The sequence below is a fragment of the Pteropus alecto genome, unplaced genomic scaffold, assembly GCF_000325575.1.
Source record: "Pteropus alecto unplaced genomic scaffold, ASM32557v1 scaffold13, whole genome shotgun sequence".
In the NCBI taxonomy this organism is placed as follows: domain Eukaryota; kingdom Metazoa; phylum Chordata; class Mammalia; order Chiroptera; family Pteropodidae; genus Pteropus; species Pteropus alecto.
The window spans coordinates 2,215,350-2,231,305 of NW_006434373.1; the positions used below are offsets into that span (position 1 = coordinate 2,215,350).

The following is a 15,956-nucleotide window of genomic DNA, read 5'->3' on the forward strand; positions in this document are numbered from 1 at the left end:
TACTGTGTGTTTTTTATTTTTGTGTAATACTTATCTTTACTATGTACAATGCCTAGACACTCTCCTCTAATTTCATGGTATTTAATATATTTATATACATATATATGTACACACATCCATCCCAGGAAAGACTATGTTAAGATACAAAATAAACGAGAAACTATATTGATCTAAAGCATTTATAATCTACTCCAAATATGAGTATAATGGCATTCAATGTGCATAAAATCTTTAAAACACATCATGTACCTTTTTAAAATCTTGTTTTTGAAGACTTGTAATGATATGGAGATATAATCATATTACCAAGTTACGTGATGAGAACAAGGTACAATTCCACATATACATATATTATTAAAACAAAAATATAAGATTATAGATATTATAAATCTGCCAAATTAACGGTGGTTATATCTGTGTGGTAGATAATGCATGATTTTAAGTTTTCTATCCTTCTTCATACTCAAAGTACTTTACCTATATTCCACATTGCTGAGTTTTAGAGATATTCAAAAAAAGAAGTTAGTCTCATAAAATGTTTTGCAATTACTTACCACATTATAATAGCTTTTGTTAATGGCAGTCGTATCTAATCCTTTGGGAGGGCTCTTCAATGTTCCAGATTTGGGAGATACGGGCTTTTCTGAAATAAAAATGTAATGTAGTTTTACTGATCAACACTAGAGACAAACAAATGCAGCAGCCCCACCCCCCTTCCCTCCCCGCCCCCCACCCCACCACAGAGCCCAAAACTGCTGACCCAGCAACTTCTACTGAAAATACAAACTAAAAAGGGGAAGGTGAACAGAAGGTCCGCACATGGCAAGGGAGGCATCACAGTGCCTGTATCTCCTTCTCATGCTCAGCTCCCTGGGGTCAGAGCTGGCGTCCTTCACAACTGTGCAACACTCAGCTTGTTCCCCTAGTTCAGGCTAAAAATGTGACAGATCATGCTTCACTGTTGTCAACAAAGAACACTAAATTGTAAGCTACACATGTAGCTTAGGAGTATAGTAAAGGAAAAACATTTCTATCATTGGTTCTATGGGGAGGGATATGTCTGTCTATTGCTAGTTCTTTCTGTGCATGGGTTTTGTGGAGTGTGCATCTTTCTATCATTGGTTCTGCGAGGTGGTATGTCTGATGGCTACAAAGTGCACTGAGGGGTACAGAAACAACATAATTTGGTGCTACATTTCCAGGGACCAATTGAAGCAACAGTTCTTCCCTTTCCTGCAATAAATTAAGATTCAACAATCACACACTTTTTTTCTGCCTCTTTTTGAAGTAAGTTTTTATTATTCCTTATTTTCCTCTTCTAACTTGTCTGAAAGTTACATATCCACTGCTTCCTGTTCTATGGTTACCTTTTCATCCATGTGTATGACTGACCCCACAAAGCCTAGAGTTAATCCCTACGGCCTGCCTCCTTCAGAGGACTCAGTCCTGAGAATAATTCCTAATTCTAACTTCCTCTTCTTATCTTCCATATTATTGTTGTCATCTCATTTATAAATCCACCCTAGTGTTCATGTCATACATTCATTCTACATGGGTTAATTTCACCAGTTTCTTTGCTGTCATAGTCTCCTCTATCTTATACCCCTGCCTATTAGGTTTCGGTCATCTTGTTATATGTCTTCCTAGTCTCTTTAATGATAATTTGCTAGTAGTAAACAATCTTGAACCTTGTCTGAAAGTGTTGTAATTGTGTTGGTTTTTTTCCATAACTTTGTTATAGAAATTTACAAACATACATAAAAGTAGAGAGAATAATCACAAATATATACTCTTACTTAGCTTCAACAGTTATCGACATTCACTTGATCTTAATATCCCTCCTTTTTCTTTTACGGAAGCATTATACAGTAAATTCCAGAAACTATGCCATTTTACTCATCGATACTTTAATGTCCATCTTACTCATAGGGACCTAGCATCAGGCCATTACCACACCTGACAAAATTAATAATTCCTTCGTATTATCTAATGCCTAGTCAATATTCAAATTTCCCTGTCTGTTATAGTAACAACTTTTTGTCTTTGGTGTCTGTGAATCGGGAACCAAATACATGCATGTGGTTGTTATGCTTCGGTCTTTTTAATTCTGTAAAAATCCCCTCCTCTTTTTGTTATCAATGCCAGCAGAGAGAACAATCACTCTCTCAATCATCTAGTCTAATTTTCTATTCAGGGAACTTCAGGTAAACATCAGACACTTTGTTGTCTTATTCATTGTTATTTTCCCAGTTCCTACAACAGTGGTTACTCAAGTAAATATTTACTGAATGTTGGCTGTGGCTTTAAAACCAAATGCAATCATGACAACCTTGACAATGTGATATGGACAATGTAGCTGAACAAAGGCAGAATTGAAGGGTAGAAAAACGTCAAGGTAAGACCTTGTATTACAAAATGGAGCATCAAGAGGTAACTACCAAAGGTCCATGAGAAACATTATTAAGACTGAAGTGTATTACTCAGCATCACTAATAATGGGAACAGGAGAACAAAATAATATGTAGAAAAAAAGCTTGCAAGGACAGAAGGGGAAGACAAGGAGGCAAGAGATAAAGTTAACACAGAGAAGTCACAGCATACAGGAGGAAGGCTGCTCAGGAGAGGCTCTCCCCGGCGGGTAATGACACGAAGGAAGGGGAGGGAGCAAGAGACTTCTGCTTTTAACAAAGCTCTTTCATCCTACTTACCTGGTTTTCACACGCTTTTGTTACTTTAACAATGTTTTTAAAATAAAAATAAAACTTTAAAAAGTTATATCTAATTCTGAAAGACTATCGAGCCTGATCCCAAATTATTACAAATCAGTTGACCTATGGAATGTGTCCTTGAAATTGAGGATGTTTAATCACCATCACTGGGATATGGCCACACTCACAGAACATCCCCCACAGCACCCAGTAACATTGGTGTTTGGTGAGTGCTCGTTTATTGGTAATGTGGAAGAATATTCACTTCTACCTTTTGTACATTATGCTAGGTTCCCTCACACATGCCTCAGAGATGTAAACCTTACACTTTATGCTCTTCCCACCTATTAAAAATTCTGCATCTGGAAGAGATAGTATGGAGAGGCCCATCCTCTAATGCAGCCACATCTTGGGTGTTTTCAGAAACTTAATATCATATGCGCACATACACATACATAAGTGCACGTGTGCACACATACATCCAAATCTATTCCACACCAAAGAAAAGTGAGGGCTAGAGAAAACACTATTTCAAGCGATACAAAGAAAAACAAGGTTCCATGTTACCTTTGTCCCTTTCCCTGCAAATTATATCAAACGCTGTTCTTTCACAGCTAAGTTAATGACTGTGTCCAACAGTTTGCATTATATGTCACTTCCTGATGTCAAAAATAAACAGAAAATATTCAAAGTGACAAACTCAGGAAGTGGCAGTGTGACTTCTCATTAAAGTATCTGTGGATTAGCCAATAACAGTCACATTTAAGTTCTCTCATCACTGGCAAGGATAGTTATTACTCATCACCTCGAGATTTAAAAGAAATGCCTTTACTGTACACAGATGAGCTGCCCCAAAATGAGAGAAATTAAACTCGATGCGCCATAAAAAAATCATTGGAAAGAAACCTGGTAAATGTGTATGCACACATGAAACTGTACTCGTGGGGATATGGAACACAATTTGTTCACCAAGCCAGCTTGGCCATCAGTGGTATTCACTTTCCAACCTCATGCACCTCATGCACTGAGGACTGAGCACCTACCTCCATGTTTACTTAATGACAGCTCCAACCAGCGTCACTCACTACCACTGCCAGCCTTGCTGCTTCTCTTTCCTTCTACCTCCTTTGAATTTAAGAAACTCTCTATTGTGTGTGTAAAACATATAAGTGTGTATAAAACACAATCGAAATCCATGGGTTTTATATATCCAAAAAATACACAGAAAATAAATGCTAAGTAATGATGATATAACTTCCATAAAACAGTAAAGATTCTAGAAGAAAATACAGTGCATTTGCAGTAAGCATTAGGAATATCCTTATGCAAACTCGTGGAAGATATGCATCTTTAAAGAGGAACAATTTCAAAGAAGAAACTACATGCAGGTCAAAGGCACGATTACATGCTGGACCAGAACACTGCCCTCTCTCACCATAAGAGGGCAGACAATCACAGCCACTTATAATTCCCCAAGCAGTGGAAGAGAGAAATTGGATTTGCTTGAGAACTTACCTGGATGTACGCAGCCCAAATGGATCACCTTAAAGGCAGACCTCAGTTTTATTTAATAAAAATATTTGTAAATCAAATCAAAATTTAACACAGAAGAGAAACTCATAATTTAAAGGAAATCTGTGTTTTTGTTTCACAAGAAAATGATCCTAACACCAGTTAGAGGAGTCTGTATGTTTGGGGCTTGGCACATTTTGTTTACAGAAAATGAAGCATTAATTACACTGTAAATTACAATGCTTACATTAAACACACTCTTCAAAAAAGAAAATCTAATCCAAAATCACAAAGCCACATAAATTACTGAAAAAATGCAATACTGAAATGTTACTGTGATCCTAGAGTTTTATTCCCAGCTGTTATAAAGTAATATGATAAAAATGTGGTTTCGCGTCTTTCTGTCTCAAATGCCGACATTTAAAATCAGACTATTACTTTCCTTAGAATATATCCAGGTAATCTGAGAACACTAGGGATGTGTGATTTCCAAAAGAGATTATTCCTTTGGTTCGACTGTCAGATAAAGAATAATGGACATAATAGATCACCAACAGGAACAAATGTTATTCCTTATACTTTAAAAAACAGAAAAAGGAAATTCTGCAGTTACCTGGGTAAGAAAACTAGTGTCCAGGTGAACCCCCACAAAGGGCTCTTTGACAACAATGCAATTACATGCACTTGTTTAAAAGGGTCTCCCTCAATCTCCCTCCTCCCCTCTCCCCACACACACAAGACACAAAAATGGGAATTTCAGATAAAACAAGTGATGCAGTCGCTCCTAAGTAAATTCTTATAAACAAGGAATAGCTAGTTCGTCTTAGAGCTGCATCTATACCCACCGGTTCTTGGGCCCACAGTCCAAATATGGAACTTGAAAGCAAAATGTCTATATTGCATTGCTGGACTTTAAAAGGGTAACAGTGCGCTATGAAACCAACTACAGCTGACCCTTGAACAATACAGGTTTGAACTGCACTGAACCACTTATATATGGATTTTTTTTTCAATTACTATAAATATATTTTCTCTTCCTTGCAACTTCCTTAAATTTTTTTCCTCTAGCTTACTTTATTGTTAACAATACAGTATATAATACATATAACGTACGAAACGTGTTAATAGACTTTCTGTAACGCTTCCAGTCAACAGTGGGCTATTAGTAGGGGGGAGTTAAAAATTATAGATTTTTGACAGCACAGGAGTCAGCACCCCTAATCCTGGTGTTCAAGGGTGAACTGTACTACCAACAGAAGACAATGATGACATTCAAATCCTTTTGAAAATAACTCCTAGAAGTCACCTGAAGAGAATCTGTGAGACCCACAAACTATCTTTTCTGTGTAATTTGCAAAGGTTAACTTTGAAAATTCCATGAGGAGAAATACCTGAAAAGTAAAAATTCATTCATCTGCACTGTTACTATGGCAACTCAAAAATCAGACCAGAACTCTCATCCAAATGAGTCGTTCACAGCAAAATTCAAGAAATCCCAGATTCAAAAGACATCTGCCCTATCAGCAGGCTCCACTCCTGATGGTGTGCCCATTACCAGTGTAATAGCCTGCTGAAATGTGAAAGGGTTAAAGAATAATTAAAACCTGAAACTGGACAAAGGAAGTCTATAACTTAGGCCTAGTTTCTGGAACCCCTAACCACATTCTGTTAATCATGAAACTTGTAACAATGAGCTCATATGCTAACTGCCAATTTTAGCCTGTGTAACCCTGCTTGCTTGCGTGGCATGAAAAATAATCAATTGTATATAAGCTGAAAATTACTGTTTGGCCATCGCCCATGGGAACACTGGCTATTGCCCATGGGAACATAGGCAATCACCCATAGGAACATAACATTCTAACACAAGCTTTCTGCTTCTGTACTTCCCGCTTGCACACCTGACCAGTGGGTTGACAGGTAGTGAATAGGAGAAAGAGAGACCTTTAAGACAGAATGAGGAATGGGATTTGGGGCTTAAAAACCTTGTATCTTGGCATTTCGAGGCTGCTCCTTTGCAAGGACAGCCGCCGGCTAATAAACTGTCTCCTGGTTAAGAGCACTCAAGTTGGGTCTGGTTATTCTGGACACAACACCAGCACTGTGATCTTCTGATGGTCTGCCCCATTACCAGCTCTGTGATCACCTCGCCCTCACTGGAAAAGGGAAAAGACCAACTTACCCTCCCTCCCTCTCCCTCCTCTCGCCTCCAGAGTCCTCCTAGAAAGGGCTGCTCTTCTGCCCCCAGAAGAATCAACAGAATTCAGAACTAGTCCCAGAGCTGCTATCAGAGCCTGGACTCAGTCTGCCCCAGCCCTCAGGCTCGAGGGCCAGCTGTCCCAGAGACTGACCAGTGAGACTGGTCAGTCAGAGTCAGAGACTAAGCCACACCTCCCAACAGTCATGTCTCTAAAGTCAAGATGACATTTCCATCTCAATCAACCTGATACCAGTGCCGCGCTCTCAGCTGGTTCTACACTTAGATAGATTAAAGGAATATTATTTGTACCCCATGCTGAATATCCTGGCAATACTTGTCTTCTGGGGCTGTGGTGCGGACTGAATGAGGTCACAGATAAAAGGCACTTTATACAATAATCACAGCATAATAAGCAGCCAAAAAATATTGACTATTGTTAATTTTATAATAATGAAAAAACAGTTTTTATTATCAACCACAGAAAATAGCAAAAATGAGATACCACACACCCATTAAGATGGCTATTATCAAAAAAAAAAGTGTTGGCAAGGACGTGGAGAAATAACCCTTTTGATGATAGAAATACAAAATGGTATGGCTGCTGTGGAAATAGCTTAGTGGTTCCTCAAAATTTAACACAATTACAAGATGAGCCAGCAATTCTATTCCTAGATATATACCCCAAAAAACTGAAAGGAGTCAGATACCTGCATACCATGTTCACAGTAACATTATTCAAAATAGCTAAAAGGTAGAAATGATCCAAACATCTAGCAACAGATGAATGGATAAACAAAATATGGCTGTGAAATAGAAAATATGTATATTAGTTACTGCCTCCGGTTTGTGGGACAGAGCTAAAACTCTTAAAATTTCCAAAGTGATAAGAGCACAAGGAGCATCTTTTGTTCTGCTGAAGTGACTCTGAGTAGGCTCCTGATTGGTGGACTGGTCACCAGAAAGACCCAGCCATGATTAGAAGCTTGGCATTTCCAAGTTATTCTCAGGAATATTTTCACCCCCTATTCTCAGGAAGGGGAGAGGGGGCTGGACATTGAGTTAATGATTGATCATGCCTATGTGATGAAACAGCCATAAAAAGTCCAATAGTACAGGGTCAGAAAGTTTCCAGGTTGGTGAATACATCTACATGCCAGGAGGGTGGTACACCCTCAACTCTAGGGAGACAGAAGCTCCTGCCTTCAGAAGTCTTCTAGACTTCACCTTATATGCGTCTTCATCTGGCTGTTCATCTGTATCCTTTATTATATAATAAACTGGTAGATATAACTAGTGTTTCCCTGAGTTCTGTGAGTCATTCTAGCAAATTAACAAACCCAAGGCAAGGTCACGGGAACTCTAATTTATAGCCAATTGGTCAGAAGCAACTTAATGTGAGGATAAAGTAAAAATCACCTTGAACAAAAAAATGAATGGGGAAGAATCTGAATACTCAACCCATGGTCATTTACATAAGTTCAACTGGATAAAAGCACTTAGTATACATTGAGCATATTCACTTATTATTCCTTCTCGCCTAAAGGAAAAGCCTCAGTCTATTCCACAAACTTGCCACTTACCACTAGGCTTGATCTCTCGCACGTAGTTGCTGGGGAACCAGCCAGTCCTGCCGTTGTGTGTGCCCTCCCACCAGCCCCCTTCCTCCACTCGAGTGACATGTATGACGTCTCCTTTCGTAAAGGAAAGCTCATCTTCATTTGTCTGCTGGAAGTTAAACTTTGCTCTTACTACCAGTTGACTGTTGCTATTATCGGTCATGTCCTAAAAGGGAGAGAGAGGAAAAAAATGTTCATGAAGCATAGCTGTCATTATAAAATAAGATTACATTTTACTATGATAAATGTAGCATAATTGCCCCAAACAGCAGAGGAATGTTTAAATTTGAGATATTTAAGTGTCCTATCTCCCGCAGTGCACCCTGACCAACACACCATCACACTGCTCCAGTTCCAGAGGAAATCGTCTTAATAGACTGAAAGGTCTTAGTCCCCCATTATTATGCCTACATAAACATACACACATTTTCACATATATTTATATGGAATTATATTGTACATCTCTAATTTACAAAAAAAAATAATAATAATATACAGTGGTCATTTTTCCAGCAGTTCTTATAATTACTTTAGTCTTAACTAGCTGTACAATATTATACTGTACAGCTATGCCTTTAATTTCTTAACCAACTCTCCATTACTGAATTTAAGGCTATTTCTAGTATTTTTCCACTGCAAAACAAGGCTTCATTAAAACTATTTGCACATCTATCTTTGAACACACTTGCAAATACGCCTATATGTTAAATTCATGTCAGAGAACACAGATAACAAATTTTAAATTTTAATATCTACTTCTAAATTGCCCTTCAAGAAAGTTCTACAAACTTATACCAAGCTACATTCCAACCGACAGCATAATACCTAAGAGTTATTTCTTCAAATATTTACTAACATTGGATATTGCCATTTTATTTCTGCCACACTGATGGGAAGAAATGGTACCACATTTTAGCTTGCATTTTTCTCAGAGATCAAGCATACTTGCAGATCTCTGAAATGTCAGACGAGAAAGGCAGACTGGGTGCTGGAGAGGCTTGCAACCCAGAAATGCCAATAAGAATAAACAAAAAAGACATCCCCAAGAAAAACATGCTCTCCTAGCCAAAGAAACAGGAAAGAGACAGCAGGAACTGATTACTGGTAAGCGCGTTCAGCCTGCACCTGGGTGTCTGAGTAGGAAATTCCTACTGGGTAGGACATTCCATGTCCCACTGATCACCACCACTCCACCTGCACAGGTGACATCAGCAAAGATCAAACAGGGAGTCCCAGCCTCCACCCACAAGACATACCCCTACCCTCTACCTAGCCTCAGGGGAGGGTCCAGGCCCAGAATCTCCCTTCCACAATTCCCCCAATCCATCCCAGTCCAGCAGAACCCCAGCAACACCAGGTAAATGAGCCTGACCAGACACCAATGCAAGGACTCTGGAAACTAAGCTGTCACTAGAACCACAGCCTACCAACTAGGCCAGGACCGTCACACTAAACCCAACCAGGCCTACTAAGATACAAAATTTAAGTAGGATCCAGCACCTCTTAACATACTTTCCTAAGTGTCCAGGATGCAATCAAAAATACTCTTCATTCCAAGAACCTCACAGTTTGAATGAGAAAACACACCGATACCAACAGCAAGATGAAGCAGATGCCGGGATCCTCAGAAAAGGTTTTCATCATCAAAAGACTTCAAAAAGCAATTTCAAATTCTCTTAAAATAGATAAAATAGAAAATCTCAGAAAACGAGAACTTATAAAATTTACTCAAACTGATGAGTGAAAAAAATGATGAGAGCCCCAGGGACTTGTGGGGAATAACAAAGTATCGTCAGAGTCCTAAAGGAGAAAGAGGGCAGCACTAAAAAGTGGTATAGAAATATGACTGACAATGTCCTAAACAGGCAAAAGGCACAAACATACAGATTCATGAAGTTGTGTGAACTCCAAACAGGATAAGCCTAAAAAAATCCAGACCAAGTCACATAATTAAACTTCAGAAAACTCAAGACAAAAAAGAAAAAAATCTTATTAGGATAAAAGAATATTCAAGATCTCAAAAACTTTACATCCCATGCACCCATTCTCAAGAAGTTAGTGAAAGTTGAGCTCCTTCAAAACAGAAGGATTACCAAGAAAAAAAAGAATGATGGAGAGAAAGAGGTACAGGAGATTACTCAGGTCACAGGGCATCTGCAGGATGATAAAGAAGAAAACTTCAGACAGAAGCCAGCAACAGCCTTGCTGACAACCAAGTGATAGAAGTGGGACAGAAAGAAGACTTCGAGTTCCTTAGAAAGAGGAAAGTGAAAAATCCTAACAATCTGAATAAACAAGAAGAAAGTCTTAGAAAGGAGCAAAAGACTAGGACTGCAATCTGCAAAAGATACGCAAAAAAATAAACAAGCAACAATTATTAATTCCAGAAAACAAAATGTTAGGAAACGAAGGACCATCACAGCACACCATGTCTCCATTATGGGTCGTAACACTACACACAGACCATATGGAATCCACCATGGAGCTCAGGAGGAGGAAGAGACAAAAAGCATTTGTGCAGGTAAGGGACCTAGGGGCAGTGGAAGAGCACTAACTCCCCTCTTCCACTGTGTGATGTCCACATTGATAACATTTCAAGTTTAAAAAAAAAAAAAAAAAAATCAAGCTTAGTATAAGCATTTTATTTAGAGACACACAAATACCTAAAGAATCCAGAAAAAAATGGAAAATGGTTATCTGTACAGATTCTTCCCTAATAGCAAGTCTTAGAGAATTGCCTGACTCTTTAAACTAGGTGCATGTATTACTAAAAAAGATAAAACACAAATACAGTGGTAAGGCAAATCTTCAAGAAGAGCTGATATAATTCCTAAAACATTTAATGCTTATTTACCTATACATTGTTTATACAATGTTTATACATTGACTATCACATATTATACTTAATAATTCAAATTAATACAATAAATATTTCTCTAATAAATTAAACAACGCATACTTAATATTTAATACTTAGAATAGTCAATAAAGAAATAGCTCTTTGACATTTGGCAATGAAAGCTCGCGCTGATCACTGTCACCTCACATACGATGCTTACTGGCATACTTGAATGGTGAGGGGTAGAATAAAGCTTGCCAATCCAAGTGAAGCTCACATTTGGAAAAATGACACATGTTGTCCTTGCTCTGGGTTCAGTGAACTATTATCCAGCTTACTATGCTGTATCAAGTTCTCTCTGTCTGCAAACCACTGTCCTCACTCATCAGCTGTCTACTATGATCTTCATTACATTCTCCTCTGTGACTTATCCTGGCTTTGTGTAAAACATGCACACAGCCAATCCTGCTGACAAATTCCCACAACAGAATGACACATAACAAACTCGCAGAACAGGCCCCTAAGGAGGTCAAACTGCCTCTGGGGTGATCCTACTGCCAGCCCGTCCACCTCAGCTCAGCAACCAGCACTGAGGCCCTCTCTGCACACAAGTCTGAATATAAGTTGAGGTCTGGTGGTATCTTGTCAGGACCTTATAAATGAGGTAAACTACATTCTCCCTACACTCATGAATTCTCTACATTCAAGGCACAGGTTAGGCAAATACCACTGACACCTTCGCTCCTTCAGAAACAAGAACTCCACAAAGGACAAGGAGATGTCTGAGGACAGGTAAAAAAAAAAGAAAAGGGCACAGAGTATAGGCAGCCATTTAAAATGTCCAATTCCACAGATTTCCATGATATTGCTCTAAAGAGTGCTGTTTAGAGGTCAAGATGCCAAAGACAGGCTGAAAAAAGGGTGTACTACAAAGAGTTGTACCCCAATGACTGGGCAATACCAGTTTCAGTCTAACATCACAATGGCTACGTAAGGAGCACTCTAGTCACTGTCGTTCGTGTCACAGGAAGCCGGGAAGGATGTATTTAAAAAGCTCTCCTGAAATTATACCTTGTCATCTGTCTGGGCTCGACTGATACTCGACAACAGTCTAAAATATAACAGGCTGAGCAAAAAAAGCCAGTCATAAAATGAGTATATGCTGTGGAATCCATTTATTTAAAACACAAAACAGGTAAAACTCATCTTTACTATTAGAAACCAGGGCAGCAGATGCACTTGGGAAAGACAGACACAACAAAGGCAGGCAGCGCCAGTCTAAACAGCACTCTTTAGAGCAATATCATGGAAATCTGTGGAATCGGACATTTTAAATGGCTGCCTATACTCTGTCTCTTGATCTGGGTGCTTACACAGGAATTTTCGACTTGTGAAAATTCATCAAGCTGTTTGCTTAAGATACATACACTTTTCTACATGTGTGTTACATGGCAGTAAAATTTAATGATGGGAGAAAATTGAAGAGAGAAAAAGTATCCCCACTCCAAGATAGGGTACATGTACATACAGTACTTCCTCTGGAAACAGTAATCTATACCCATCACGTTTGTTCTTAATGGCCTCTTTCTGATTCTTATAGTCAATGCACCACCCATCAAAATTATGCATCTATAACTTAATCAAGTACTTTATTTTACCTAGAGTTCTGAAATTATCCCAATAATCCAGAACCAAGATATCCTGGTGTGCTGCCTTAACACAAACTCCATTCTCTCCTCCATTCCTTAAAGGTACTATAATCTCATTTACAGAAGAAACGCTTAAGTAGTTTCTTAGAATTGATTAAATATGGTATACTTTGTTAATGGTACAGAGGAACTGAAAAGATTTTTTAAAAACATGATACATTTTAATATACCTTGCATGGCTTGGAAATAAATTTTGTGAACTCAATAACCAGTGCTGGCCCGAAGGAGGCAGTAGGGACCGCAGGAGAGGAAATGCTTTAAGGGCTCAGGTCTCTTCTCCTATAAGTTAAAGATGATGACAGCAACAACCTCTCAAATATTCTCCCAAACTTTGAGGAAAACCTCAGAAGCCCCAGGTCATACATATTAGGAGTCAACAAATGAAGACCTGGGGTACAGCAGGGACATGAGAAATCCCAAATGTATTCAATAAAAGTCATTTAACAATAAAAGAGGAGGAAGTCAACCTTAAATATGAGAAAAACTATGACCCAAGTCAAGAGCTTGAGTCTCCCCCTCTCATTCAATTATGGAGTCACTTTCTGGGAGTGAGAGGTACATTCAGAGCACAGGGTCAGATAAAGAGCTCGATTTAGAACAGGATATTAAAAAGAAGTTAAGAAATCACCCAAGAAAGAAATAGAAAGCAACTGAGAAGCGCCATGGTAAAAAAGTTAAAAGTTCTACTTCAGTGCAAACAAAACACCAGAATTATTCAAATCTGCCTCTACTATAGGCAGAAAAATCTGTCCCAGAACAGATAGATGATGAGTTCACAGACACAGACACAAGATTATGCAGACAACCAGCACCAAGGTAGTAGTTAGGGAAGACATTCTTAAACAGAGATGCAAGCAATTACAATTGCACCCTGAAAATACTGATCCTTACTTTGGGGATGGTAGTGCCTTACACAATTTCAAAATTAGGCTCTGAAATTTAATGAGATCACAAAATTAATGTTCAAGAAACTATAAGTTGCTTTTTTAGCTTAATTGTTTTTATTATGGAAAACTTCTTAACATGAAAGTAGAGAATGATAGGTATACCTCCATGTGCCCATCACCCAGCTTTAAATAAACATTTTGCCACTTGTTTCATTATAAATTATTTTTAATCCAAGAAAATCACTTCAAAGTACTATTAACAATACACACAGAAAAATAAGGGCAAATACTTATTCTTACCCAGCATGGTAAGAGAAGTCTCGCCATGTTCATTTCACTAGGAGCTGTGTTTACCAATCATAGACACAAAGACAGGTGATGCAGCTGAGGTCTTTTCATTTCTAGTGTAACTTAAAAAAATTTCTCTAATGAAAAATTAATCCTACACTTATTGTGATCTCGGTAACATTCGTTACCCACATGACATTTACCTTTACTTCAAATTCTACATTTGCAATCCAGTCCTCATTTAGTCAAAAATAAACAAAAATAAAGATGAAAACACCGCAAGTGAATAGATGAGACAGCAAGTATTTCTTTACCCAAAGTTCACTGATTTCTCTTACATTTTGCTCATGTATTTAACAAAGCTAATTTAAAATATTTTTCAAGTGGTTCGTGTATTTTTTTTTAATTTGGAATCATAACATTCCCAATACTCTGCAAAATTCCTCTACCATTAAACCCTACACCTCACATACTCACTATGAGGGTTATTTTAGTCCAGGTAAAGCACCTAGAATAATGTCTGGCACATAGCAAAACGACTCAATGCATGTTATATTGTATACAAAATCCGAAACAGGATAAGAGGACTCCTCTAAGAGGAAAAACAGTCAAAGATAAACACAATCAGCTTGAGTTCAAAAATTTCAGAACACATAAAAACTATATTCCTCTGTAACTTTGTTTTTAATACTGCTTCGTGAACTAAACTCAAATTTATTTCACTCTACAAAATACACCCCTAACCAAATTAATTTTTATTTCTTTAGGATTACCATTAGCTTACTTAACAATATTCCTGTGTTAAAGCAGAAAGCTGTGGTTCTCTGAAAACTAAAAGAATTGACTTCTCTTCAAATTTGTGTGACAAGATCATGATTCTAACAAAATAATTTACTAAAATGTTACATGAAAACAAAGTCACATCACTTGCTGATCAAACTAAGTGCCAATCACCCATTAGCTCAAAAGAGGGCTCAGCATGTTTTCACAATGACAATCAGAGCTGCCTCATCCTTGTCAGCTGACTTGATGGCCCCTTTCCACACTTTCTCCATTCAGTATTACACTCAATTTTCAGTTCCAGTTTCACTGTTAATCCTATGTTCTTCTTTGTTCAGAGCCTGTATCCTGACAATTTATAAATGGGTTTTTCTTCATTTTCCAGGATGACTGTTAATCTAAGTTTCTTACCCACCTCATTACTCAAGGGAGTCCCTTCATATACTACATCCTGACTCGGTAAAGCACTCTAAGTTATGCTTCCATAAAGAGAAAACCCACCTTTAGATTTTTTAGCTTTTAGCTATTTCTTCTTTATACAGCTAAGTATTTTTACATGTATTTATTTCTTATTCCCACAGTTCTGTACATCTGTACATAGCAGATGAGAAAATACTATGCAAGTGATCAGGGAACTATTTAAAGCACACATCTCTGTAGATACAGGTGAATCTTAAAATGTAACCCTCAAAATACACAAGTTTCTCAAAAGCAGTCATTAAGCATAGCATCCGATTAATTTGGTGATGAGCAAACGCCAAACCTGAGCAAAGTCAAACCGCCCCTCGCACTGCAACTCTTAACAGAGGCACGTGCGTTGTTCCTGATACACCTACACGCATTCATTTCCCCAACACATTCCAATTTCAATAACCAACTCTCTCAAACTTACCAAACTTCGATACTGGCCCTGGAACAATTTTGAAGTCCGACTGTGTGAAGGCTGGGATCCCAGGGAGTCAAAAGACTTTATCCGATGAGATGAGGGCCGGGCACACACAGAGTCACTTCCCAGTCCAATGTCTGAAAAGGTCGTGAACAGAGAAAAGGAGCTGAGATGCCTGATACCACGTACCCTCACTGCACACCAGACTCTAAAATGGGGCAGCCACCAAGGGACACACCGCAGACCGCCAACAAAGCAAGCCATTTATGCAGTAAACAAAGTACAGATTCTATCTGCTACAGAAATGACTTGTACTCATTCCCCAATCACCTTTCCAGAAATTAACTGAAGACAACTATTTATCAGTTCTTCTCTAGGTTAATTTTCAAATTTGTGAAATGTTCTGTTGTTTTTAATAGTTTCCCTTCGTCTGGAAAAAATAAGCCTCTCAAATTCAAATACTTTGAGTACCACCCAGGTCTCATTCCCAAGACATCACCACTGCACACCCACTTCTTCAGGATCACACTT

General features: G+C 38.3%; 1 protein-coding gene across 2 annotated transcripts in view; it reads right to left on the minus strand.

The window, feature by feature from the left end:
• The window catches only part of ARHGEF7 (Rho guanine nucleotide exchange factor 7), a 129,110-nt gene that overhangs the window by 61,148 nt on the left and 52,006 nt on the right, over positions 1-15,956 (minus strand). For both annotated transcript variants that reach the window (XM_006909360.3, XM_025044971.1), the window contains exons 4-6: positions 15,432-15,562; positions 8,001-8,202; positions 555-643 (exon numbers count right to left, since the gene is read on the minus strand). In XM_006909360.3, the coding sequence (XP_006909422.1) occupies positions 555-643; positions 8,001-8,202; positions 15,432-15,562 (422 nt within the window). The remainder of the gene's footprint in view (positions 1-554; positions 644-8,000; positions 8,203-15,431; positions 15,563-15,956) is intronic.